Raw genomic sequence first — 25,225 nt, 5'->3', positions numbered from 1 at the left:
GGAACAGGCAGGGGAGCGAGGAAGACTGGGCGGGAGAAGTCAATGGCAGACTGAAGGCTAGTGTCCTGGAGCATTCGCCACAGACTGAGAACCTTTAGCCAGATCTACTCAACTTTTTGGCTCTGCAGATCTGGGAARTTCATCACTTACTGTAGTTTCCAATGACTTTACCTGAAGCGCTGCTATTTGTCTTCATGCCTACGGTCAATGGTGGTAGGTTACTGTTCACAGCTGTGTCAAGTAGTTTGGTTTGTCAAAATGATCATCTAATATGTGTTGCTCCACTCCATTGTGATTCTTCCTAACACACATTGAGAWGTGTAATTTCGACTACACACACGGGGACACACGTCACGCAGACCTGTCATCCCCCGCCCTGYACACACACCAACCTACGTCTGTCTGTGATGTCTGTCTCCCYCAGGTCTGTGGTTTGACTTGGAGATTTCGTACAGCGGCTCCTTCCTGATGACCCTGGAGACCAAGATGAACCTGATCAGACTGGGGAAGGACGGAGATGGCGTGCGCATCAGAGATATCAGCAAGGATGGGTAAGGGGAAGGAACGGTCCTCACTAAACACAACACTGACTGGTGTGTGACCTACTMTAATAATGATTGTAAACGTTCGTTCTAGGTTTACAGTGTAGGGTTAACAGTATTTTAACTATGAAACATTGAATGAACATAATTGCTCTCAAAGGTGGTTGCACAGGGTGGAATAACCTTCATTTTCCACAGTAAACATTTGTGTAGCCATATGGGAAGTATGAGACATTCTCTTCGCTATCCAGTGGCATATTAACCTTTTTTAATWGCTGCTTTGTTGACAAATGTGCACTGACGTTTAGGTTTTCTTGAAACAACTGTTAAAGGTTTACACTGTTTTCCTCCTCTGAACACATAATGAGAGAATTAGCTTTCCACATGATCAGGGGTTTAGCTACAGTTCTCTTTTAACTCGTCTTCTGTACACCACCTTTTTCTCTGTCCTTCCTTCCGTTCCTGGACGCACCCTTACATGGATGTTTTCTTCACCTGGTGAGTGCAGAGTTTCTCTGGGGCCTTCTCGTTTCCATTTTCGTTCCATTTCAATCTGTTTTTGTGGTCATTTCATTACATATAGCTTCCATCCCATCTAACTGACATTGTGAATGGGATCATTTTGTCAGTGTTCAGACTCTGTGTGTCCTAATGTGAACGCTAAAACAAAGGGGATCTCAAGAGGRCGCATCAATCCATACTCAGTGTTTTTTATTAGCGCCGGCTGATGCTGTCGGCTAATCAGCCAGTTAGACTCATTTTTAGCTTGCTACATTTTCCACTTCATATTAGCTAGGTTACTTTTCATTTTAAAAGGTTCAATTCGCTATTCCATCGAGCCCTGTCCCGCTCGAATGAACGATATGATTCTTCTAAAGATCTATTGGTAGGATAGGCGCCTGTCAGTCACAAAGCGAGCGATGACAGGGAAACGCAGCAGAGAGGAAGAAGTGAAGCGAGAGGTTTCACACTCTCACCAAAATCTTTCCAAAATAAGCCCAATGTGTTTCTATGGGATTATTTTAGACCTAAGTTTGTCGCCTGTCTTCCCTTGTTTGGGACGACTCCCCCCATTGTTAGGGCGGAGACATGAGCATCTTGTCATTATATACAGATCTCTGGTTGCAGTCAAATTTCTTTACACGGAGTAGGTAGAGAGAGTGATGCTCGTGAAATCCACGACTTAGCCTATTTTCATTTCTGACACTTATTTTCTYTTGGGTGTTTCCACATAGCCAGCCACGCGGAGTYGTGGAACKTTGTARACTATTTACTGTGCATTGATTAATAACTGAACAGTAAGTGTTTACTAGTTTATCATAGGTGTCGAACTGACTGAATATAGTCCTTCTCCTATATCCCTTTGCCATTCATAAATCATACAACGTGGTTATATGTCCATGGTATCACATCGGGGCAAGTAAACCAAAGGATTTCCTAGGTTTCCTTTCCTAGGATGTCGTTGTCTTGCCAGACAGTGACACTGAAGTGAGTGACTCATCTGTCAGTGTAGCATACCGAATCGCATCGGCGAGAGTCGTTCACTTGTCTCCCTAATTTTCATAGGCTACTGGTAGGCCTAGGCCTTTTGGCGCTTACATGCAGACAAATTATGAAAACAATCGATGAAGATGGTGAATCATCATTGCAGAAACAATAGGTAGTGGAGAGCCTCATTCTGGTCCAAATATGATAATTAGGGCCCTCACAAAATGCAGGCATTAAAATGGAATTCAACAATATTAAAAAAATAAAATAAGAAATTAAACAATGTATTGAACTATAATTAATTTGCTCAAGTTTATCATAAGACATGAACAGAATCYGTCAATGCAACTTTCTGAAGAGGCAATGAAAATGCCTGTCTGTATGTGTGTAGTGCGCGGGTCTACCACTTTGTTTAAGTCATTAACGATTATGCTAAAGAAAACAGTCTTCTGGTAGATGGAAAAGCTTTCCCAACAACCTGCACAGTTAAATGTTAACTACAAACTACCCTATGCTTACCTGGCAAAATGATATCATGAGTGGGCATTTGTTTTGCAAACTCTAACATCACACTACTTGCTTGCTGTGCACTTGCACCTACACACAATTTTTTTATTTATTTTTTTCCCCCAGACCTGAAGTGGTCTCTTGATGTGGTTTAAGCGTTATTGTGGACTTTCACATTTGTTGTTTTTCTTTTAAATTGTGAATTTTAAATGAAAAACCTGAAACAAATGGAATCCTCTTAAACAAAACCTTTTAATACATTTTTCTAGATCATGTGGGCTATTTCATATTTCTGTTTTAATTAACAACATAATTTGAAGAACAAGCATCATTGTGGCAATTCATATCTTGCAGGTAAACTGTAAATAAGACTTTAATCTCAAAGGTTTAATGTTCTCTTACTTAGTCCTGATCATATAAGCCTAGACTGAGACAATTTCCAAAATACACTGAACTCATACATATTCAGTAACTTAAATTGTCATGTCTTTCTACACAATACCACAACAAATGTTTCCATTCTGTGAGGAAAACTCGATAAAGTATTCAATAATTCAATGTGCTCGGGGGTGGGGGGGGGGCTGGCTGGCAGGCAGGCAATTTTATCTATTTGGCTTGCTACTCTATGTACTTGTGGAAAACACTGCTCAATCGTGGGTGGGTGCGTGTGTGCCCTCCAATGAATTGTGTGGGAACTCGGTGAGACTTCAAAGGGTCTAAATAACACTGAAAAACACTTGTATTTCCTCGTGTGAACAGGCTTTGTAGTTCTAAGAGGCACCTCTCCCTCTGAAAACAATGGGGATGAATCCATACTGAATCGTGTGTGTGTGTGTGTGTGTGCCAGGTACAGACCGCGGACGTACTGCCTGGCGGACAGTGATGAGGAGTCATCCAGTGCAGGGTCCTCAGACGAAGAGGATAGTTCAGAGGTCACCAATGATGTCCCTGGAGCAGAGGGGTGAGACTAATTACAGTGTATTTACTTTTACCCTAATTATTTACCTTGTTTACCTTTTTTAAAGTACCTTTCTGTACTACTTGTATGTAATCCAGACTAACTTAATTCAGACTTTTACATAAATCAAGGTAGATTTGCGCGACAAAGTAACACCCCTAAATCTCTCCTCTCCATTAGATACATGGGTGGCCGCCAGCCCAGTAAGATCATGCGCTTCGTGGACAAGATCGCCAAGTCCAAGTACTTCCAGAAGGCCACCGAGACAGAGTTCATCAAGAAGAAGATGGAGGAGGTGTCCAACACGCCCCTGCTGCTCACCGTGGAGGTACAGGAGCTCCGAGGAACGCTGGCCGTTAACATCCCACCTCCGCCCACTGACAGGATATGGTATGTTCTTAACAGCTTCATAAGTTATACATCATACCTCCGCCCACCGACAGGATATGGTATGTTCTTAACAGCTTCATAAGTTATACATCATACCTCCGCCCACCGACAGGATATGCTACACCCCAACACATTCATACCACCACAATACATAATGAATACACTTTAATATAATAGTATAGGGGTGCCGATCAAACACTTGTTGGCATACTGTTGTGCACTAGTTAGTTCCGTTCTGCAATGTACTTCTGCCCTCTGCTGGTGACTGATCACATCCCYGGAAAACTGACATTTTATGTACCTTAGTAACCTTTACCATTACCATTAACTTGCCCACACAGTACAATAACCAATGACCCCAATGAGTGCTGCGTGATCTGTTATAGTTGACATCTACAGCCTGGAGTTTCTCTAGTGTGTTTGTTGACTCTGTTTTGAATCGCAGGTATGGCTTCAGGAGTCCACCCCACCTGGAGCTGAAGGCTCGGCCCAAACTGGGAGAGAGAGAGGTCACACTGGCCCACGTCACCGACTGGATCGAGAAGAAACTGGACCAGGAGTTTCAGGTATGCCTGTGTCTGCATGCCTGTGTCTGCATGCCTGTGTCTGCATGCCTGTGTCTGCATGCCTGTGTCTGCATGCCTGTGTCCGCATGCCTGTGTCCGCATGCCTGTGTCCGCATGCCTGTGTCCGCATGCCTGTGTCCGCATGCCTGTGTCTGCGTACTTTGTCCAAACTGTATGTCCGCATACTACATTCAAATGTAACACCTCTGAATCTCTCCCATCTTCTCTCCGACGTAGAAAATCTTTGTCATGCCAAACATGGACGACCTGTGGCTGACCATCATGCACTCTGCCATGGACCCCCGCTCTTTTGGAACGCCCTCCACCTCCACAGCCGATACGACCCAGAGGGAAACGGAGCCCTCCGAAACAGAGGGGGGCGCCACTAGCGGCATATGAAGGATTGTTTACAGTATTTGCCTGAAACGTGTGAATTAGAATGGGAGCCAGGGGGCCTTGTCGTAGTATAAGGCTTATCGGTGTATAAGGACATACAAAAAGACATCCGTTATTACCACATAGACATTCCAATAGCTCCATACCCAATGGTCTTTTTTGTTACTGGCAGAACAGGATGACCTCATCAGATGAACTTTGACCTTTAACAAGCTCACTGACGGAACGAGACAGAGGTCAGTCAACCAACCAGGAAGGACAAACACTAAAAAATAAAAACTGTCACTTGCTGCTCTGTTTTTAAAAAATCTGTGTAGGATGAACAGACTTAGAAAATTTAATTTTTCAAAGAATGTCACATGTAACAGTGATACRACCTTTGACAGGGGCAGGTTAGAGGCTAGTGGTATAGGTGGAACGGTGTGGAGAGTTTTTGTGGGTTATAAGGTTACACAGTGTCCTATGRACACATGGTTATATCGCATTCACCGTTCACCTTACGTCCTAGATAGGAAACAACTTTTGTTTGGGGACCCAAATCAAGAGAATAAAGTGAAACGAAATAGTTGAATGAGACATGCAACCGCTAGATTATACTTTTGTTATTGTACAGGTGTGTCTGCATTTGAGTGAGCATTTGTGTGTGTGTGTGTGTGTGTGTGTGAAGCTTGACACTAAAAGCAGGAGTGGATACTTTTGACAATGTCACATGTATTATTTGCCATATGATTTGAGGCATCAAATGTACCCTATGCTTTGTGTCCTAATGCTCACGGTCTGTGTCCAGGTGAACACTAACATTATATACACTTGTGCTGTGACCCCACATATCTTACTGCTCGGGGTAGAAGTTCCCCTTTACTACAGGTCTAGAATCAGATTACTCTACCCCAAATTCTAACTGTTTTGGGGATGAGAATATGTCTGACCCTACTGTATATCAGTGGTAAGGGGGAAAGTAATACCTATTCCCTTAATAACTGTACACCACACCTATTTATATGCAAATGATCACTGTGTCCATATCTATATGGAAGCAGCGATATGAAGCCCCTCCCCTCGTTTTTCTCCGGATGCCAATGCTATAGGGTTAGCCGTCATTACCTAGGCAACACGTGTCTTTAATTCACTAATGCCTATGCAAATTCCTTGCTAACTATGGACATGAGGTGAACAATGAGAAAATAGTATATATATATATTCTTGTGAAGATATCTCATAGAAATGTATTTCTGAAAAGGTGTACATAAGGGGCCTAACACTTTTGTTGAATGTATGTATGACTATATTGACAATGTGATTGTTGGACTGTTTTATTGTTTCTTGTATGGAAACTTCCTAACCAATCACATGGATTATTTTGATTGGGGTATGCCAAGTATTGCACAACTTAAACAGAAGTTTTGATTTATTTTTTCCTTGTAAACACTAATGCAATAGTATCTACAGACATGTATTGCATATTTGCAGTGCTATTGTGTTATACTCTCTCTAGCATGTACAATACCCATGGCTTGTTGAGACCATTCCGGTTTTCATTTATTCTTTCAAATGATGTAGGAAATGTTTTTTTTTTTGTGTGTTTAAAAAAAATGTATTTTCAAATGGCCATCATCAGTTGCCAATGCTTGGAAATGAGCCACCTTGCCAGATGTGCTAAATGACACTTGGTAGAGTTAAACTAAATGATGTAGTGTGCCCTTTGCCAAAACTATCATTAATACTGGGAAAATAAACTCCATAAACAATTGTAATCTCAAAAATATTGAAGTCTAAATCACTTTCTATACTGTGCTGTTAAGTTTTCTTAATTTTGCAGTTAAGTTTTAAATGCACAGTATTAGTATTGGATTTGTTTACATGAATTCCTATTTGTTTTCATCCCTTTTATTTGTCAGGACACTAAAGCACTGTTGTAGAATGTCATTGATGAAGGAATATCTCGTATTCACTTTCCTTCTACAGTACTTCTAATTCGCTTTCTTAATTTTCGTTTTATTGATTATTTGGTTGGTAATATTATTATTATTGGAACCCTTGATAACGATGAGACAAAAAGACTATCAAATAAATTATACAAATACTGCGCTGTATTGCAAGCATTTTTTTKGTTGAAAATGTAATTTATTGTTTATTAACACAATTGCTCAGAGAAAGAGATTTGGTTTAAAAAGTAATAAAACGATTCTCCAAAAGGTAGGCGTCAAAGTAATCGGCACCCCTGTTTTCAGTATCCCAGCACCGTACCTTTTGTGAGCATAATGACACTGAGCCTTTAAAGAAAATGTTTCAAAGATTGGAGAACACAGTGGGAGGGATCTGGGTCCTAAGAGTATTGAAAACAGGGTTGGCAATAATTTTGACCCCTCGTTTAAAAAATGAGCAATTGTATTCTCTGAGCAATTGTATTAGTATAAAATAATTACATTTTCAAATGTTTGGCGTATACAATCTAGCTCAGTATTTGTATTATTTATTTTATACAGTCTCTTTGCTCATCTTTATCAAGGGTGCCAATAATTATGGACCTGAATGTAGGCATAGTACCGGGTTGGAATTAGAATGTTTTGTTAAGCTTTGTCTGCTTTTCTGAAAGWCAATGTACAATGACAGAATGATATGAATATCACATCAGATTTATACGATAAGAGTTGATGATTCTGCAAGTGGATGGATTTAGATTTTTAAGGACAAATTTGTTGAGCCTCATCCATGTCTCCTGCTTGGCTGGAAAAGGTCTTAGTTGGGAGAGACAAAGTTTCCCTAAAGAAGTTCTCTAAAATGATGCCTTTTTATTTGTACAAATGTTGATTTAGCAGGCTTTGTTCTTTTCTGTTATCGATTTTGTAGGATTTTGTACGACTATGAATTGCAATGGTATTGTGGTCCAAATGATTAAAAAATATCAGCTGGCTTTGTAATTATTCGCTCTTGATTGAAATAAAGTTTTTTTTTTTTTTATATGAACCTATTTGTTTTGTCATATACTGTAGTTATTTTAACTGCCACACTCACATGCTCATGCATCAATATTAAAAATGTTCAAATTCATTCATCTCTGAAAATCCATGTACTGCAAAGCTTGAAWTGTCCACAAATTTCAAACATGAATATTCATGAGGGGCGGCTCTATTCAATTACTAGGCTCTACCCCCTTATCCCTTCACGGAAGTGTGTCGTTTCCTAGCAACGCCTGACCAGCTGACAAASAGTGGTGAGTCTACTAGCTACAGGATTATTTGTTGTTGCTGAAGAGGTGATAAAGCAACCCTAAGGTTTAGTAATTTATGCATTCGAGAATATTTAAAACATTCAGGTATTTTAAGCTGTTAGCTGTCAAATGAAAGATGTGCTATTTAGTTAGCGTTAATAGCATATAACTTAACCGATAAGCACGCTAACTTCAAGACAAGTGGATAGCAGCATGCAATGAGAAACATTATGCGTGTASTAGGCATAGGTATCTATCTTATTTCATTTTGAAGCAAAGGTATGACGGCCTAATAAATGATTATGTCTTCAACTTCATAACGTTAGTGAATAAAATTATTTGTGTCCACTCTGTCATGTCTTCACAGGTGATGACAGGAGGCTTTGTCAGCCAACTTTTACATTTTCGGTATTGTTTCAATACATTATTTTCATTCYCTGACCTTTCTTTCAGCTCTGAAGAGACAACTCCTTAATAACTCAAGAAGCAGGTAAGGCTTTCAATGAAAGGGCGTTAAAAGAGCAGGTGACATTATTTAGCAGACACTCTTATCCAGAGCGACTTACAGGAGCAATTATGGTTAAGTGSCTTGCTCAAGGGCACATCAACTGATTTTTCTCCTGGTCGGCTGGGGGATTCAAACCAGCGACCTTTCGGTTACTGGCACCAAAGCTCTTAATCGGGAGACTCCCTGCCTACATGACTGCAATGAAATCCAATGTTGTTGTGACTCACTTGTAGTGCTGACAGAGTCAACCATCTTGGTCCCCACCGCCATCCAGTGGAGGAAGTGAGGGAGGAGGGGAAGAGGAGAGGAGGGGAACCCCGCCACAGGAGGAGGTGATGAACAGCCAGGTGGTGCTGATGAGGCAGCAGAGGACTCTGGGGTTACTGTGCTACCTGTGCAGGAGGTTTGTGAAAGAGACTACTCTACAGCACAGAATACGTCCTTTCTCACCTTTCTCAAGTTAGGATTTGTGAGTCTCATGATATTGTATCATCGGCATTTTATTTGTAATGATTCAAAATCATGAAATTATTTCCAAAAGACGATTTAGACATGATTTAGCCGATGGTCAATGCACAGAATKAAAAAGAACACTTTATTACTAGTATTATATTGTGTCTCTATGGATCAAAAAGTGACTTCCTGAGTGTCCTCCTGTCTGTCCTCCATGCAGGGTGGATCAACAGAGCAGGCTGAGGYGGGGGCTGATGACCCAGTGTCACAGTCAGGAGACAGTGGTACAGGCGCAGCCTTCAACCCCACCAGCAACTCAGGTCAGCTGGGTTTCAATAAGAGGGCCGGATAGAACAATGGTGGAAAATGTAACTGATTTCTATCATCTTTGAAATTGAGTTGAGCACTGTATCTGTTGAGGTTTGATCACGAAACATATTTTTKGGGGGTTCCAGATAACGGAACGATGCCCTTGCCACCTCTCCCCTCATTGCACCTCTCAGTCCCCCTCTCTGACAGCGATGGTGACGAGTTACGCAGGGCGGCGGAAGAGAATGCTGATGAAGATGAGCTAATCGTGCTGGACCCTGAACATGTAAGCAGTTTCCCCGCTTAACATCCCTGCTAACATTGTTTTAATTACCTGAAGGTTTAAACCCTGTTATGCTTATCAGATGAAAGTCTTAGTATGGTTTCTCCTATCTGCCTGCAGCCGCTGATGAGAAGGTTCCGGACTGCACTGAAGAACCACCTCCATAAGCAACTGGAGAGACTCAACGTGGAGTTGCGAGAGAAGGTACAGTAGGTCCCTTCTTCTGAAGCAAAGACTCTAAATCCTTTACAGTGGTTTACAATCAAATCAACATGGACATCCACTTTACAGTATACATGCAGTACGATTCATACCATTTATGGGTCCCCTGTTTTGAATTCACTCTTTTCCCAGGAGAGGGCGCCATTGACTTGTTTTGGCTCAATCTCGAAACATGACCCTGTGCTTTCATTTCAAAATACAAAATAAACTAATCTGCAACTAGAAATGATCTATAAGCAACAACAATTGATTTACAAGGATTAATCACTATTGTTATAACATTAAGAAACATCCTTAGGTCTTGCAGTGTGTTTCTAATGCATTTGCCCTATGTAATTCTGACCCCAAGCTATCCTCTCTTTCCCTCCCCTCCTCCACCCATCTCCCTAGATGGCTATTTAGATGTCTGATAGCGAGGCGGCAGCGCAGACAGGCCCAGGATCAGCTAGAGGGGGTCCGAAGCCAGTACCGCACCAGTCAGGCCGGCAAGCAGAGGTCACACGGTGAGACCCATAGAGATATAACCACCGATCAAGCAACATTATGCACTTATTTTGCTGTGATAATTTAGGTCAAATTAAGATCCTATATCTGTACTATGGCTTGGGCCAGGAGTTTTTCTTGACCTAATTAAGGGAAAAATCAGGACCCTAACCTAGTTATAATAGTCCATAACGGTCACCTAAAGGTTTTCCTGGTCAGGTGACATAGTCAGGAAAAACTCCTGTCCCTAACTACGTCTATTACCTCCTCCCTCAGTGTCCCAGCTGCAGAGTGAGGTAGCGAACCTGGCACTGCGTCTGTTCGACATGCAGGAGGTTAACGCCGACCTGCGCTCTGACATCACGGCCATGGAGAACGCCTCGCGCAAGGCCCACTCCGAGAAGACCCAGGCAGAGGAGCAGAAACACAAACAGGTCAGGACACACGCCTTCCTTCTTTTACAACTGATTCAAGATCAGCCGAATGGCATGTTAGTTCTAATGTTAACCTTTCTGAGCCAAACYGCAAAACTGGTCCTGGACCAGTTGCTAAGGGTCTATAAATAGAATTTGAAATAATTCTTATTACTATGGCTGAATCTTCTCAGGCAGTGTATTACAAGCGATTGCTAATATCACCCTCTCTCTCTTTCTACCTCCCTCTCAATTCAATTTCAATTCAATTTATGGGCTTTATTGGCATGGGAAACATGTTAACATTGCCAAATCAAGTGAAGTAGATAATAAACAAACGTGAAATAAACAATAACAATTTTCAGTAAACATTACACTCACAGACGTTCCAAAAGAATAAAGACATTTCAAATGTCATATTATGTCTATATACTGTACAGTGTTGTAACGATGTGCAAATAGTTAAAGTACAAAAGGGAAAATAAATAAACATAAATATGGGTTGTATTTACAATGGTGTACAACAGTTCTTCACTGGTTGCCCTTTTCTTATGGCAACAAGCCACAAATCTTGCTGTTGTGATGGCACACTGTGATATTTCACCCAGTAGATATCGGAGTTTTGTGGATCTGTGTAATCTGAGGGAAATATGTGTCTCTAATATGGTCATACATTTGGCAGGAGGTTAGGAAGTGCAGCTCAGTTTCCACCTCATTTTGTGGGCGGTGTACACACTSTCTTCTCTTGAGAGCCAGGTCTGCCTACGGCGGCCTTTCTCAATAGCAAGGCTATGCTCACTGAGTTTGTACATAGTCTAAGCTTTCCTTAAGTTTGGGTCTGTCACAGTGGTCAGGTATTCTGGCATTGTGTACTCTCTGTTTAGGGCCATGGACCATTCTAGTTTGCTCAGTTTTTTTGTTAATTCTTTCCAATGTGTCAAATACATTTTTTGTTTTCTCATGATTTGGTTGGGTCTAATTGTGTTGCTGTCCTGGGGCTCTGTGGGRTCTGTTTGTGAACAGAGCCCCAGGACCCGCTTACTTAGGGGACTCTTCTCCAGGTTCATCTCTCTGAAGGTGATGGCTTTGTTATGGGAGGTTTGGCAATCGTTTCCTTTTAGGTGGTTGTAGAATTTAACGGACATTTCTGGATTTTGAGAATTAGCGGGTATCGGCCTAATTCTCCTCTGCATGCGTTATTTGGTGTTTTACGTTGTACACAGAGGATATTTTTGCAGAATTCTGCATGCAGGGTCTCAATTTGGTGTTTGTCCCATTTTGTGAGCTCTTGGTTGGTGAGCGGACCCCAGACCTCACAACCATGAAGGGCTATGGGTTCTATAACTGATTCTCCCTCTCTCTACCCCCTCTCTCTACCCCCCCCCCTTTCTTTCTCTCTCTCAGGACTTGTATGTGGAGCGGTTGACCAAAAACATGGAGCGGCTGACGGAGTAGATAGCTCTGTATGAAGTCCAAACCATCGCCCAGTCTGAGGAGACCCAGGCAGCCACGGAGGCCCTCTTTGAGGTACACCACTGTCCACTCCGGGTGGATACAGGCTTCTGTTCCAGCCAAGCAGTAGCACACCTGATTCAACAATTTAAAAAAAAATCATGAATCTGTTACTGCTTAGGCTGAGACAAAATCTGTACACACAGAAGGAATGGGGAACGGTGTGCATTTTGCCTGTGTGTCTCTCGATACAGGCCCAGATGGAGATGGACTCTTTGGTGATGGGGAGGAAGCAGCTGCTGCAGCAGTGGAACAGCAGCCTGGTGGGCAYGAGGAGACGAGACGACGCCTACACCGCCATGCTGGAGGCTCTACGGTGAGGACACTTAAATGCCTAGCACTGTGTAGAGTCTACACACATCACAGGAGGCTGCTGAGGGGCTGTCTCTTATACACATCTAGATGTGTATAAGAGACAGGCCTAGCACTGTGTAGAGTCTACACACATCACAGGAGGCTGCTGAGGGGAGGACGGCTCGTAGTAACGGCTGGAATGGAGTGAATGGAATGGTATCAAACACATTCCGTTCCCAGCCGTTACTATGAGCCGTCCTCCCCAATTAAGATGCCACCAGCTGCCTGTGACACACACACACCTCACCAAACAGTGTAGAACAGCAGCCTGGCGGGCATGACGAGACGAGGCCTACACCGCCATGCTAGACGCTCTACAGCGGGAGAGAATATGGCAACCCTATTCCCTATATAATGCACTACTTTTGGCAAGATGTACATTGGCCAGTCCAATGTCTATTTACAATACAATTTGTATTTGCTGTACATCAGWGCTGCTGGTMTGCTCTGGTCAAACGTTCTCCTTGAGACTGGACATGCTGTACACCTGYGTGATGCCACTGTGTACACGTCTGTCAATCTCTCTCCCTGCCTCCATCCAGCACGGCCACCCACCAGGTCCGCTCTTTAGACACAGAGATCGAGGGCTTCAAGAAGTCCATCACGTGGGAAGAGGAGCGCAATGAGCTGCTGACAGTAGTACTGAACCGGACCCAGCTGGACGGCGCCACCTCCAGGAAGCTGATCTCCCACAGCCAGCGGGAGGCGCYGCAGGCCCAGTACAGCATCTACACGAGGACCCTGCAGGAGACCGGCAGACACGGCAACGCGTCAACACAGTGAGTGAATGAATTGGTTTTATTTGACACATTTGAAATGCGTATAGGTTGCTTTAACCAAGTGGAATCAACAATACCCACATTGAAATGAATCAAGGATAAAAACACGAAGTCAAAAGACTTTCATTGTGGTTTGTTTTCTTATGTTTTTTTCTCAAGTTCACAGTTTATTTGTTCTTGGTGTATCTTTTGTTCTTTCCCTATGCAGGCTTCTCTGAATGCAATATCCGCTCAATATGAAGTGACTGGAAGGTTGTATTGTTGTTGTCGTGACTCATGTAAGTGGATGATAGTACGATGAAACACTTTTAATCCCTGTCCCTCTCCCTCCCATCTCCTTATCTCTCTTCTCCCCCCTCTCCTCTCTCCTCCCCCTCTCCAGGAGTGTGAGGTGCGCCAGATGGAGGTGTACTCCCTGAGGAAGCAGACGGAGAAGGAGTKGGTGCGGCGCATCGAGCTGGAGGTCGGCATCATGTCCAAGATGCAGGAGCATCTCACCCACGACAAGGCCACCAAGTRCTCCCGACGCCTCACCGACRAGACGGMCGCCCACAAGAGGGAGAAGGTGAGCATTKGTCGCYGTATYTTTGGGGATCCTGACTGGCAGCGGTTTAAGGCACTGYATCGCAGTGCTAGAGGCRTCACTACAGACCCGGGTTCGATCCCTGGCTGTATCACAWCCAGCCGTGATTGGGAGTYCCATAGAGTGGCGCACAATTGGCCCAGCGTCGTCCGGGGGAGGGTGGGGTAGACCTTCATTGTAAATAAGAATTTGTTCTTAACTGACTTGTTAAATAAAGGTTCAATACAAACATTTGGGGCTCAACATTTTTCCCATCAAGTTTATTTCGGGAGTTTTCAAGTAATTCATAACATTACAAAAACAATTTTGCAGTGTATTGTCAATAATATTGTGGAGATGTGTTAAGAATGGGAGACTTTGTAGAATTACAGCACAGAAGGAGTTTAAGCTGGTTGTTATTTAATATGAACATTGGTGTAACTTGAGCTAGTTTTTCAATAACCTGTGTAGACAAAGAAAGGGTAAATTGATAACCACACCAACCACAAKGCTACATATGAAACTTTGCTAGTGCAATGTCTCTCTGTGTTTAAACCACTCTGTGTGTGCGTGTCTCTCTCTCTTCACCCTACCAGGAGACCCAGCTGCCCCGGCTAGAGAACGAAATGGCAGCGGTGACGCTGGAGAGCAGTGTCGTCACCCTGCGTCTGGAGGGTCTGGTCCRCACCCTCGCCTCGCTGGAGACGGAGATGAGCCGCCGCGACGAACTGCTCAGCGCCAGCGAGGCCAGGATCACCAAGCACGTCACCGTCATCGAGCACAAGCAGGCCACCATCAACGTTTACAACAAGAACATTGACCAGCTCATCGCCAGCACTGGGGTGAGAGTTAACTTACAACCAAGCACTGACCCGTAACCAACTGAATTTTTGGGGTTTGTTGTCTAAGAATAAAGGACTATAGGTACTGAATCTAAAATAGGTGGCACCTACAGATCTAGAATGATATTCTATTTTTATGGTAGCACCAGCCTCTACAATAAGACTGGAGCTAGAATGGATTTGAAACGTTTCAGCTTTGAAAAATGCAAATTTTACCGATTTTCTATGTTGTCTTGATCACGTCCCTACGTACGTCAGCAGCACGAGGACCTGGGCCTGTTGGAGATCCAGGCCAGTAGTCTGACCAAGTAGCTGGAGGGGGTGGGAGGAGAGATCAAGGAGCAGCAGCAGCTCTGGCTGCGGCAGCAGGGGGAACTAGTGAGACTGACCCAGGAGAAACAGGCCCGGAGCGCCGCCCTGCTCACACTGCAGACCCAATTCACCATCCTACAGCAGAGGAAAGTCCGCACCGAGAGTACGTAAACACACGCGGACCCGCACACACACTGACCCAGAAGAAACGGGCTCAAAGCACCACCCTGCTCACACTACGGACACAACTCTCCATCCGCAACAAGAGTAAAACACACACACAGTGGATATAGAGCGAAATATKATTTATTTAAGTGTCATACACCTACCGGTACCCAGTCCACATGGGCTTACAAGACACTACAGAATAAAATACAATTTTGCAAATTCTGCGCATACAATAGTCATGGCCAGTATAGCTACCATCTAGCCAATCTACATAAACAGTACATGSATCCTCCTCCTCCAGGCATTGTGAACGAACGGAGCAATCTCAAACACGCCCTGTCTGAAACAAAATTCAAGACACACTTCACCATTTCTTTAAACAAAAAAGAACATGTCACACAGAGCGAAATAATTACAATATAACAATTAAACACTGGAGTGATAGATGTGCAGAAGATGAGTGTRCAGGTAGAGATACTGGGGTGCAAAGGAGAAAAATAAAATTAAAATAACAGTATGGGGATGAGGTAGTTGGATGGGCTATTTACAGATGGGCTATGTACAGGTTCAGTGATCTGTGAGCTGCTCTGACAGCTGGTGCTTAAAGCTAGTGAGGGAGATATGAGTGTCCAGCTTCAGTGAATTTTGCAGTTCATTCCAGTCATTGGCAAGCAAGAGAACTGAAGGAAAGGCGGCTGAAGGAGGAATTTGCTTTGGGGGTGACCAGTGAAATATACATACCTGCTGGAGCGCATGCTACGGGTGGGTGTTGCTATGGTGACCAGTGAGCTGAGATAAGGCCGGTGCTTTACCTAGCAAAGACTTATAGATGACCTGGAGCCAGTGGGTTTTGGTGACAAATATGAAGCGAGGGCCAGCCAAACAAGAGCATACAGTTGCCAAGTGGTGGATGTAAGTATAGGGGCTTTGGTGACAAAACAGATGGCAACTGTGATAGACTGCATCCAGTTTGCTGAAGTAGAGTGTTGGAGGCTATTTTGTAAATTGACAATTGCCAGAAGTCAAGGATTCATAGGATAGTCAGTTTTACGAGGGTATGTTTGGCAGCATGAGTGAAGGATGCTTTGTTGCGAAATAGGAAGCCGACTCGTAGATTCATTTTGGATTGGAGATGCTTAATGTGAGTCTGGGAGGAAAATTTACAGTCTAACCAGACACCTAGGTATTTGTAGTTGTCCACTATTCTAAGTCAGAACCGTCCAGAGTAGTGATGTTGGACGGGTGGCAGGTTGCAGGCAGCATCGGTTGAAGAGCATGCATTTAGTTTTAGCTTCATTTTAAGAGCAGTTGGGAGGCCACGGAGGAGAGTTTGTATGGCATTGAAGCTCGTCTGGAGGTTGGTTAACACAGTGTCCAAAGAAGGGCCAGAAGTATACAGAATGGTGTCGTCTGCATAGAGGTCGATCAGGGAATCAGTACACATACAAATATGTCTGTTTCAGTCCTTAACCACTGCATTCTATACTGCCCTACAAAGGCAAACGCAGTAACTACAGGGTTTTTTTCCTACAAAATCTGATTTCAAAGTATTTTTCTGTCTAGACAGACAGCAAWTTCTGTACTCCGTAATACATTTTGTCCGGAAACTAAATACCACATTAATCAGATATACCTGGCCATTACAACAGATCAAAGACYTTTGACCAAATTGAAGGGCAGTATGCTAGACATACTGTATATAGACTTAAATAGGACGTATAGAAATGCCTCCACACCATTGTACTTCATGTATAACAGTGTATTTCTGTAATGTTGTGTGTKTCGGAGGCRGAGAGAGACTCCATTGAGAKGCAGATGAAGCTAGAGAGGATCCGGGAGGAGAAGGACAGGCTGTTCAACAGTCTGGTGGAGTCAGAGTCAAACAGTAGCAAGTAGTCGGTCTAGAAACATGAGCCTCTGTCTGTCTGTATCTTGGCCTCATTCGAGTGTGCGTGCGTGTGTTTCTTTCACATGTTTGTGTTAGGTGTTTTTGATTATTTCACCCGTGCTTCTACATCTGCATTGCTTGCCGTTTGGGGTTTGTGCGTGCGTGTGTTTCTTTCACATGTTTGTGTTAGGTGTTTTTGATTATTTCACCCGTGCTTCTACATCTGCATTGCTTGCCGTTTGGGGTTTGGTGTGTTGGTGGGTGTGCGTTCCTGTGTGTGTGTGTGTGCAGTACGTATATGCTTAATATGTGTGTCTATGTTGCCTGTGTGTGTCCCCACCCCTAACAGCAAGCGGAGGAGTGTGACGGGGTCCTCAGAGAGCTGCAGCACGGCCAGGTCAGTCTGAGCAGCAGTCTGAGGGACAAACAGCTGCAGCTGGGAGAGCTCCACAGCGCCAGAATTGTCCTCACCTCAGACTTCCACTGTCTGCAGGACACCAAGGAGAGGGTACGCGATGTAGTCACATTCACCCATTCAACTCTCAACATTATTCCTGCCCAGCTTATTGTTATCCATAGTTGAGAAGTGGTTTTCACTGTGCATAGCTGTTTGAATATCTCTTTTCATCTCATGCCATGTCTTTTTTAATCTCTTATCCGTACTTCTTTTCCTTTCTCGGTCTGGTTCTCTCGCTCTGTCTCTCTCTTTCTCTCTCACACCTAATCTCTCTCTATYCTCCCTTTCTCCCTCTCTCTYTCTGTCTCTCTCTCCTCCCACCCCCGCTCTCCCGCTCTCCCGTCCCCTTCTTCTCTCCTCTTTCCATTCCTCTAGAACCTGGCCCATCTGGTCTCCCTCCAGGGCCGGGCCAAGCAGCTCCAAGCGGTGCGTGAGGGTCGCTACAGCGCCCTGTCCACCRGCAAAGCCTTGGAGCCTGCGTTGCAGGAGGAGCGTCTGCACSCTGTGGCCACCATCCTGCACCATGTCCAGCAGGAGTTCCCCCAGCACCAAGGGGCGCTACGACGCCTCTCCCTAGCCCTGGCCGCGCGCTTGCTGACACCGCTTGGTCAGGAGACCCACTGACTATTACATGACTGAAAACCCCCATCATAGGATCACCCACGGAGTAGATTGGAGATAGAGATCCATTATAGTTGTAGGGTTTTACTGCTCTATGGTGTTCTATGTTACTCTGACTGTTAGGATTAGGGAGCTGGACTTGGGGTGGAAGCTCTCCTCCTGGCCTTGTTTGGGCAATTTAGGTTTTCAGAATATTTCAGTTTATTTTGTTTCAGTTTATTTTCAGTTGATAAAATGAAGAGTTGATTTAATATATACACGGATACATCCTGCCAGCGTGTGAAATGGATAAACTGAAGAACACATACAGTATATAAACATTAAAAGCAACATTTGCTATTCTTTCTTTACTTAATATCTGCAAACTAGCTAAATCTTAAGTATGGAATCACTAAAGCCAGCCTCTGAATGATCATATGTCAAATCAAAGTTTATTTGTCACGTGCGCGGAATACAACAGGTGTAGGCTTTACAGTGAAATGCTTACTTACAGGCTCTAACCAACAGTGCAAAAAAGGTATTAGGTGAACAATAGGTAAGTAAAGAAATAAAACAACAGTAAAAATACAGTGAAAAATAACAGTAGCGAGGCTATATACAGTAGCGAGGCTATAACAGTAGCGAGGCTACATACATGCACTACATGCTGATTGAGGTAGTATGTACATGTAGATATGGTTAAAAGTGACGTGCATATATGATAAACAGAGAGTAGCAGCAGCGTAAACGGGGGGGGGGGGGGCACACAATGTAAATAGTCTGGATAGCCATTTGATTACCTGTTCAGGAATCTATGGCTTGGGGTAAAAACTGTTGAGAAGCCTTTTTGTCCTAGACTTGGCACTCCGGTACCGCTTGCCATGCATTAGTAGATGAGAACAGTCTACGACTGGGGTCTTTGACAATTTTTAGGGCGCTTCCGCTGACACCGCCTGGTTAGAGGGTCCTGCGATGGCAGCACTTATCCCCAGTGATGTACTGGGCCGTACGCACTACCCTCTGTAGTGCCTTGCGGTCAGAGGGCCGAGCAATTGCCGTACCAGGCAGTGATGCAACCAGTTAGGATGCTCTCGATGTTGCAGCAGTAGAACATTTTGAGGATCTGAGGACCCATGCCAAATCTTTTTCGTTTCCTGAGGGGGAATAGGCTTTGTCGTGCCCTCTTCACGACTGTCTTGGTGTGTTTGGACCATTCTAGTTTGTTGGTGATGTGGACACCAAGGAACTTGAAGCTCTCAACCTGCTCCACTACAGCCCCGTCGATGAGAATGGGGGCGTGCTCAGTCCTCATTTTCCTGTAGTCCACAATCACCTCCTTAGTCTTGGTTACGTTGAGGGATAGGTTGTTATTCTGGCACCACCCGGCCAGGTCTCTGACCTACTCCCTGTCTCGTCATTGTTGGTGATCAGGCCTGCAAACTTAATGATGGTGTTGGAGTCGTGCCTGGCCATGCAGTCGTGGGTGAACAGGGAGTACAGCAGAGGACTGAGCACGCACCCCTGGGGGGCTCCAGTGTTGAGGATCAGCGTGGCAGATGTGTTGCTACCTACCCTCACCACCTGAGGGCGGCCCGTCAGGAAGTCCAGGATCCAGTTGCAGAGGGAGGTGTTTAGTCCCAGGATCCTTAACTTAGTGATGAGCTTTGAGGGTACTATGGTGTTGAACGCTGAGCTGTAGTCAATGAATAGCATTCTCACATAGGTGTTCCTTTTGTACAGGCGGGAAAGGGCAGTGTGGAGTGCAACAGAGATTGCATCATCTGTGAATCTGTTTGGGCGGTATGCAAATTGGAGTGGGTCTAGGGTTTCTGGGATAAGGGTGTTGATGTGAGCCATTACCAACCTTTCAAAGCACATCATGGCTACGGACGTGAGTGCTACGGGTCTGTAGTAATTTAAGCAGGTTGCCTTCGTGTTCTTGGGCACAGGGACTATGGTGGTCTGCTTGAAACATGTTGGTATTACAGACTCAATCAAGGACATGTTGAAAATGTCAGTGAAGACACCTGCCAGTTGGTCAGCACATGCCCGGAGCACTCATCCTGGTAATCCGTCTGGCCCCGCAGCCTTGTGAATGTTGACTTGTTTAAAGGTCTTACTCACGTTGGCTACGGAGAGTGTGATCACACAGTCGTCCGGAACAGCTGATGCTCTCATGCATGCCTCAGTGTTGCTTACCTCGAAGCGAGCATAGAAGTGATTTACCTCGTCTGGTAGGCTCGTGTCACTGTGCAGCTCGCGGCTGTGCTTCCCTTTGTAGTCTGTAATAGTTTACAAGCCCTGCCACATAAGACGAGCGTCGGAGCCAGTGTAGTACGATTCAATCTTAGCCCTGTATTGACACTTTGCCTGTTTGATGGATCGACGGAGGGCGTAGCAGGATTTCTTATAAGCTTCCGGGTTAGTCCCGCACCTTGAAAGCGGCAGCTCTACCCTTTAGCTCAGTGCGAATGTTGCCTGTAATCCATTGCTTCTGGTTGGGGTATGTACGTACAGTCACTGTGGAGACGACGTCCTCGATGCACTTATTGATAAAGCCAGTGACTGATGTGGTGTACTCCTCAATGCTATCGGAAGAATCCTGGAAAATGTTCCAGTCTGTGATAGCAAAACAGTCCTGTTGTTTAGCATCTGCTTCATCTAACCACTTTTTTATAGACCGAGTCACTGGTACTTTCTGCTTTAATTTTTGCTTGTAAGCAGGAATCAGGAGGATAGAATTGTGGTCGKATTTACCAAATGGTGGGCGAGGGAGAGATTTGTACKCKTCTCTGTGTGTGGAGTACAGGTGATCTATAATTTTTTTYTCTCTGGTTGCACATTTARCAGAAATTAGGTAGAGCTGATTTAAGTTTCCYAGCATTAAAGTCTCCGGCCACTAGGAGCGCCGCCTCTGGGTGAGCGGTTTCCTGTTTGCTTATTTCCTTATACAGCTGACTGAGTGCGGTCTTAGTGMCAGCATCTGTCTGTGGTGGTAAATAAACAGCCACGAAAAGTATAGCTKAAAACTCTCTAGGCAAGTAGTGTGGKCTGCAATTTATCACAAGATACTCTACTTCAGGCGAGCAAAWTCTTGAGACTTCCTTAGATAATAACAAACAGAGAAACAACATCATGCAATGACATTTAGCGTCACTTAACATAAATTAAAGGATCTGTCCATCAAAGTCAAATATCAGATAATATTGGATAATAATCAGTCACAATTGTCTGGTTCCCCCACCCAATAAGCGGTCGCTGACATCATAGTCAGGAAGTTTTTCCCAAATGGTCCCCTCTCTCCAGGGGTTTCTTTGTGAATCAACACCAGGCCMCTTTGGAATTTATTCTCTATTCAACTCTGGATGTCTAATCCATTTATATAACTAGATTACCACCCTAATCTCATGCGTTCCTGAAGTGCCTTTTGTCACGGTTTGGGGCTCCAGCAAGGGAAGGGAGCTCCCAAACTGTTTTTAAATTATTTTATTTTTTTACCTTTTATTTAACTAGGCAGGTCAGTTACGAACAAAATCTTATTTACAATGACGGCCTAGGAACAGTGGGTTAACTGCCTTGTTCAGGGGCAGAACGACAGATTTTTACCTTGTCGGCTCGGGATTCGATCTAGCAACCTTTCGGTTACTGGCCCAAAGCTCTGACCACTAGGCTACCTGCCGCTCCAAAACTGTCCCTAAATCAGTGATGATCTGGAACCAGGCCAGTCACCAATTACAATCCCCCTCTTTTCAACAACTTTTGCTGTCCTTTATATTTCACTGGTGGATCAAGAAGTAGTTTGTGTACTTACTGTCAGAGAAACCTTTGTTATAGGAATCTTTATTGTCAGTGATGGCTGTTATTTAGAGGCTTGGCCTCAATCTCTCACATAGCTTTGCCAGTGGCTTTGTTTGCCTGTTACATGACCGGTTAKGTGCTATTATAATACACACAATGAATTGAATTGGAAGGGTGAGAAGGCCAGGTTACACATTAGTGAGGCCACAGCCCTTCAGTTGGCACAGATCAATATCAGCTGGTGGACCACCCACTAACCTGTTATGYTYCGTCCTAGGATGCGTCTCAATAGTCTATAAAGGCTTCCTTTCCTCGCATCCTCTCGCTCATCTGCTCTGAGTTAATTAAGGATGCATGRTAGGTGAAAGCATATAGTGGATGCCTACTAGGAATTTGCTTTCAAATCAGTGAATTACAATTTTACAGCACAGGAACAGGAAATGTATCATTTTTCCATACTTTGGGTTTGATTGAATTTCTTTCAGTAACACTTGTGTTTGTGTATGACCTGTATTCGAAGGCCTATAGCTGCACTTGCCATCTGGTCTAACAGGTATTGTCAACATAAGTACTTGGAGGGGTGTACATTAAGGCAGTCCAATTCTGATCTTTTTTTCCTCTAGTTGGTTTTATGACCAATCCCATCAGATCTTTTCACATCCAATATTTTTCAGAGCTGATCTGATTGGTCAAAAGACCAATTAGGGGGGRRAAATATCAGAATTTGGCTGCCTGTGTAAACGCAGCCTTGGTGTCCGTGTCGACGGATGAAGGGACACATACCGAAGTGACAATATATATTTTTAAAATACGTAGTTAGTATGTTCTGCACTTTTCCACTGTGACACCAAATTACTTTATACCAGTCTAGTCAGTCTCATATATGGGCATCTGCCGGTGTTGAYTGAGAAATCAGTCACAGTGGGGTGGATTCATATTGTTTCTCATAACTTAAGCTTGTTGTTAATGGTTTCATTGGTTGTCACAAAAACAACATCCTAGTTCCATTGGTCTTTGGACTACTACACCCATGTATTGCACACACAGTGTCTAGGCTACTTTACATAAATACCTTTTATAAGACAGGCTATAATTCAAAGCAGCTCCAAGTAAATAGTAGGGCCGTAGGGAAGTAACTCAATGGAATKAATATGGTTTTGAAGGTGCAACTACTGATGTGTCATCTCAATGACCATTTGATTTTCCAGTAAAGTTATGACACCATTGCAAATGTAATATATTTAAATAGCAACCAGGATTCCACATTATTCAAATGTATTTTCCATGTGACATCTCATGAACTAAAAATTGATATGTGGACACCCCTTCAAATTAGTGGATTTGGTTATTTCAGCCACACCCGATGCTGACAGGTGTATAAAATCGAGCACGCAGCCATGCAATCTCCATAGACAAACATTGGCAGTAGAATGACCTTACTGAAGAGCTCAGTGACTTTCAACGTGGCACCGTCATAGGATGCCACTTTTCCAACAAATCAGTTTGTCAAATTTCTGCCCTGGTCAACTGTAAGTGCTGTAATTGTGAAGTGGAAGTGGAAACGTCTAGGTCCTAGGAGCAACAACGGCTCAGCCGCGAAGTGGTAGGCCACACAAACTCACAGAACGGTACCGCAGAGTGCTGAAGTGCGTATCGTGTAAAAATCGTCTGTCCTCGGTTGCAACACTCACTACCAAGTTCCAAACTGCCTCTGGAAGCAACATCAGGAAGCTTCATGAAATGGGTTTCCTTGGCCGAGCAGCAGTTTTTCATGGTTCGGGCTAGGCCCCTTAGTTCCAGTGAAGGGAAATCTTAATGCTACAGCATACAATGACATTCTAAAAGATTCTGTGSTTCCAACTTTGTGGCAACAGTTTGGGGAAGGCCCTTTCCTGTTTCAGCATGACAATGTCCACGTGCACAAAGCGAGGTCCTTACAGAAATGGTTTGTCGAGATCGATGTGGAAAAACTTGACTGGCCTGCACATAGCCCTGACCTCAACCCCATCGGACACCTTTGAGATGTACCCAGGCCTAATTGCATAACATCAGTGCTCCACCTCACTATTGCGAAAGCCTTCCCAGAAGAGTGGAGGCTGTTATAGCAGTAAAGGGGGGACCAACCCAATATTAATGCCCATGATTTCGGAATGAGTTGGTCGACGAGCAGGTGTCCACATACCTTTGGTCATGTAGTGTAAGTTCCAACCACAGCGTTTTTATATTCACTTTCCAAAGGAATAACCCAATGGCCCTAGGAATGTTACCAGGAACAAGCTTCATGTTTTTTGTTTGTTTATTTTTTAGGCTATAGTCCATCAGTAATAATCCAAATKAGTTATTTTTTGATTGGTTGGTTAGTAACTGTGTACGATTAGTCGGTTTAGTTGTCCTCCTCGCCCATGCGCTGTCATTGGCGGGAGGAGCGCTGCTCGCACGAGTTGGGTAGTCATGGTGATTATACATAGGCTACACCTGCAACTCCAAAGAAATGGTAAATGGTTTTGTACATATTATAAGAATTCATTTTACGCTTTAAGTAGGCCTGTGTGTATTTTGCTTTAAATATATGCGTGTGAATTGTACTCAATTCCTGAAATCCCTCATGRTTATTCAATAATATCTCTGTGTATTCCTGTTTCTCAGTATTTCCTCCATGCATTTGCCAGTTTTGTAGCCAACTTGAATACATGCTATCGTGTACAGACCAAAGTCAAATAAGATGTAGCCTACCCTTTGTATCTAGCGTTTTGTTATTATAGACAAACTTTGGCATAGTGTTAGTTTACTAGGCTACATGTGGTAATAACAGTCACATATGGTAACAACACAATACCAAGCATGTATACAGGTGGTRCATTTCCAGTGAATATCCCCTCTCTTGATCTATTGTTGATGTTGTCCCCCAAGATTAAATCTTGTCAGTTTGTTTAGTCACACGCAATATCTCACGGCACTGAAGAAGATACTATTTGACGAAATTTGGGTGAACTATGCGTCTTGCTAGAGATCCGGCATTTACAAAATGACACTGGCGGCCCAAGGCGGGAGCTATAGAAATTGGCATGAATTAAAGAATGAATGAATGAATGTGAGGTTAATTCTGTAACTTTATGACAGTGGTTGTGAATCATAAAGATACAGAAGTATTCATTCATTCATGTGACGTGGCCCCATTCAACAAATATGTCTTCAGTAATAAAGAGCATGGAGGAAGGCAAGTA

General features: G+C 43.8%; 1 protein-coding gene and 1 pseudogene across 4 annotated transcripts in view; both read left to right on the top strand.

The window, feature by feature from the left end:
* Nucleotides 1–7,807, top strand: part of LOC111956909 (testis-expressed protein 2) — a 72,838-nt gene extending 65,031 nt beyond the window's left edge. For 3 of the 4 annotated variants that reach the window (XM_023977707.3, XM_023977646.3, XM_023977781.3), the window contains exons 9-13: nucleotides 425–551; nucleotides 3,385–3,498; nucleotides 3,676–3,885; nucleotides 4,331–4,451; nucleotides 4,689–7,807. In XM_023977707.3, coding sequence (XP_023833475.1) covers nucleotides 425–551; nucleotides 3,385–3,498; nucleotides 3,676–3,885; nucleotides 4,331–4,451; nucleotides 4,689–4,850 — 734 coding nt within the window. In that variant the 3' untranslated portion in view covers nucleotides 4,851–7,807. The remainder of the gene's footprint in view (nucleotides 1–424; nucleotides 552–3,384; nucleotides 3,499–3,675; nucleotides 3,886–4,330; nucleotides 4,452–4,688) is intronic. The other variant, XM_024134796.2, reaches the window with a different exon arrangement.
* Nucleotides 7,370–18,522, top strand: LOC112067837 (coiled-coil domain-containing protein 40-like; annotated as a pseudogene).
* Nucleotides 18,523–25,225: the final 6,703 nt, after the last annotated feature.

This window comes from Salvelinus sp. IW2-2015, linkage group LG1 (genome assembly GCF_002910315.2).
Source record: "Salvelinus sp. IW2-2015 linkage group LG1, ASM291031v2, whole genome shotgun sequence".
Taxonomy (NCBI): Eukaryota; Metazoa; Chordata; class Actinopteri; order Salmoniformes; family Salmonidae; genus Salvelinus; species Salvelinus sp. IW2-2015.
Note: the sequence above shows the minus strand (reverse complement) of the source record. Positions and strands in the feature narration are given on the sequence as shown.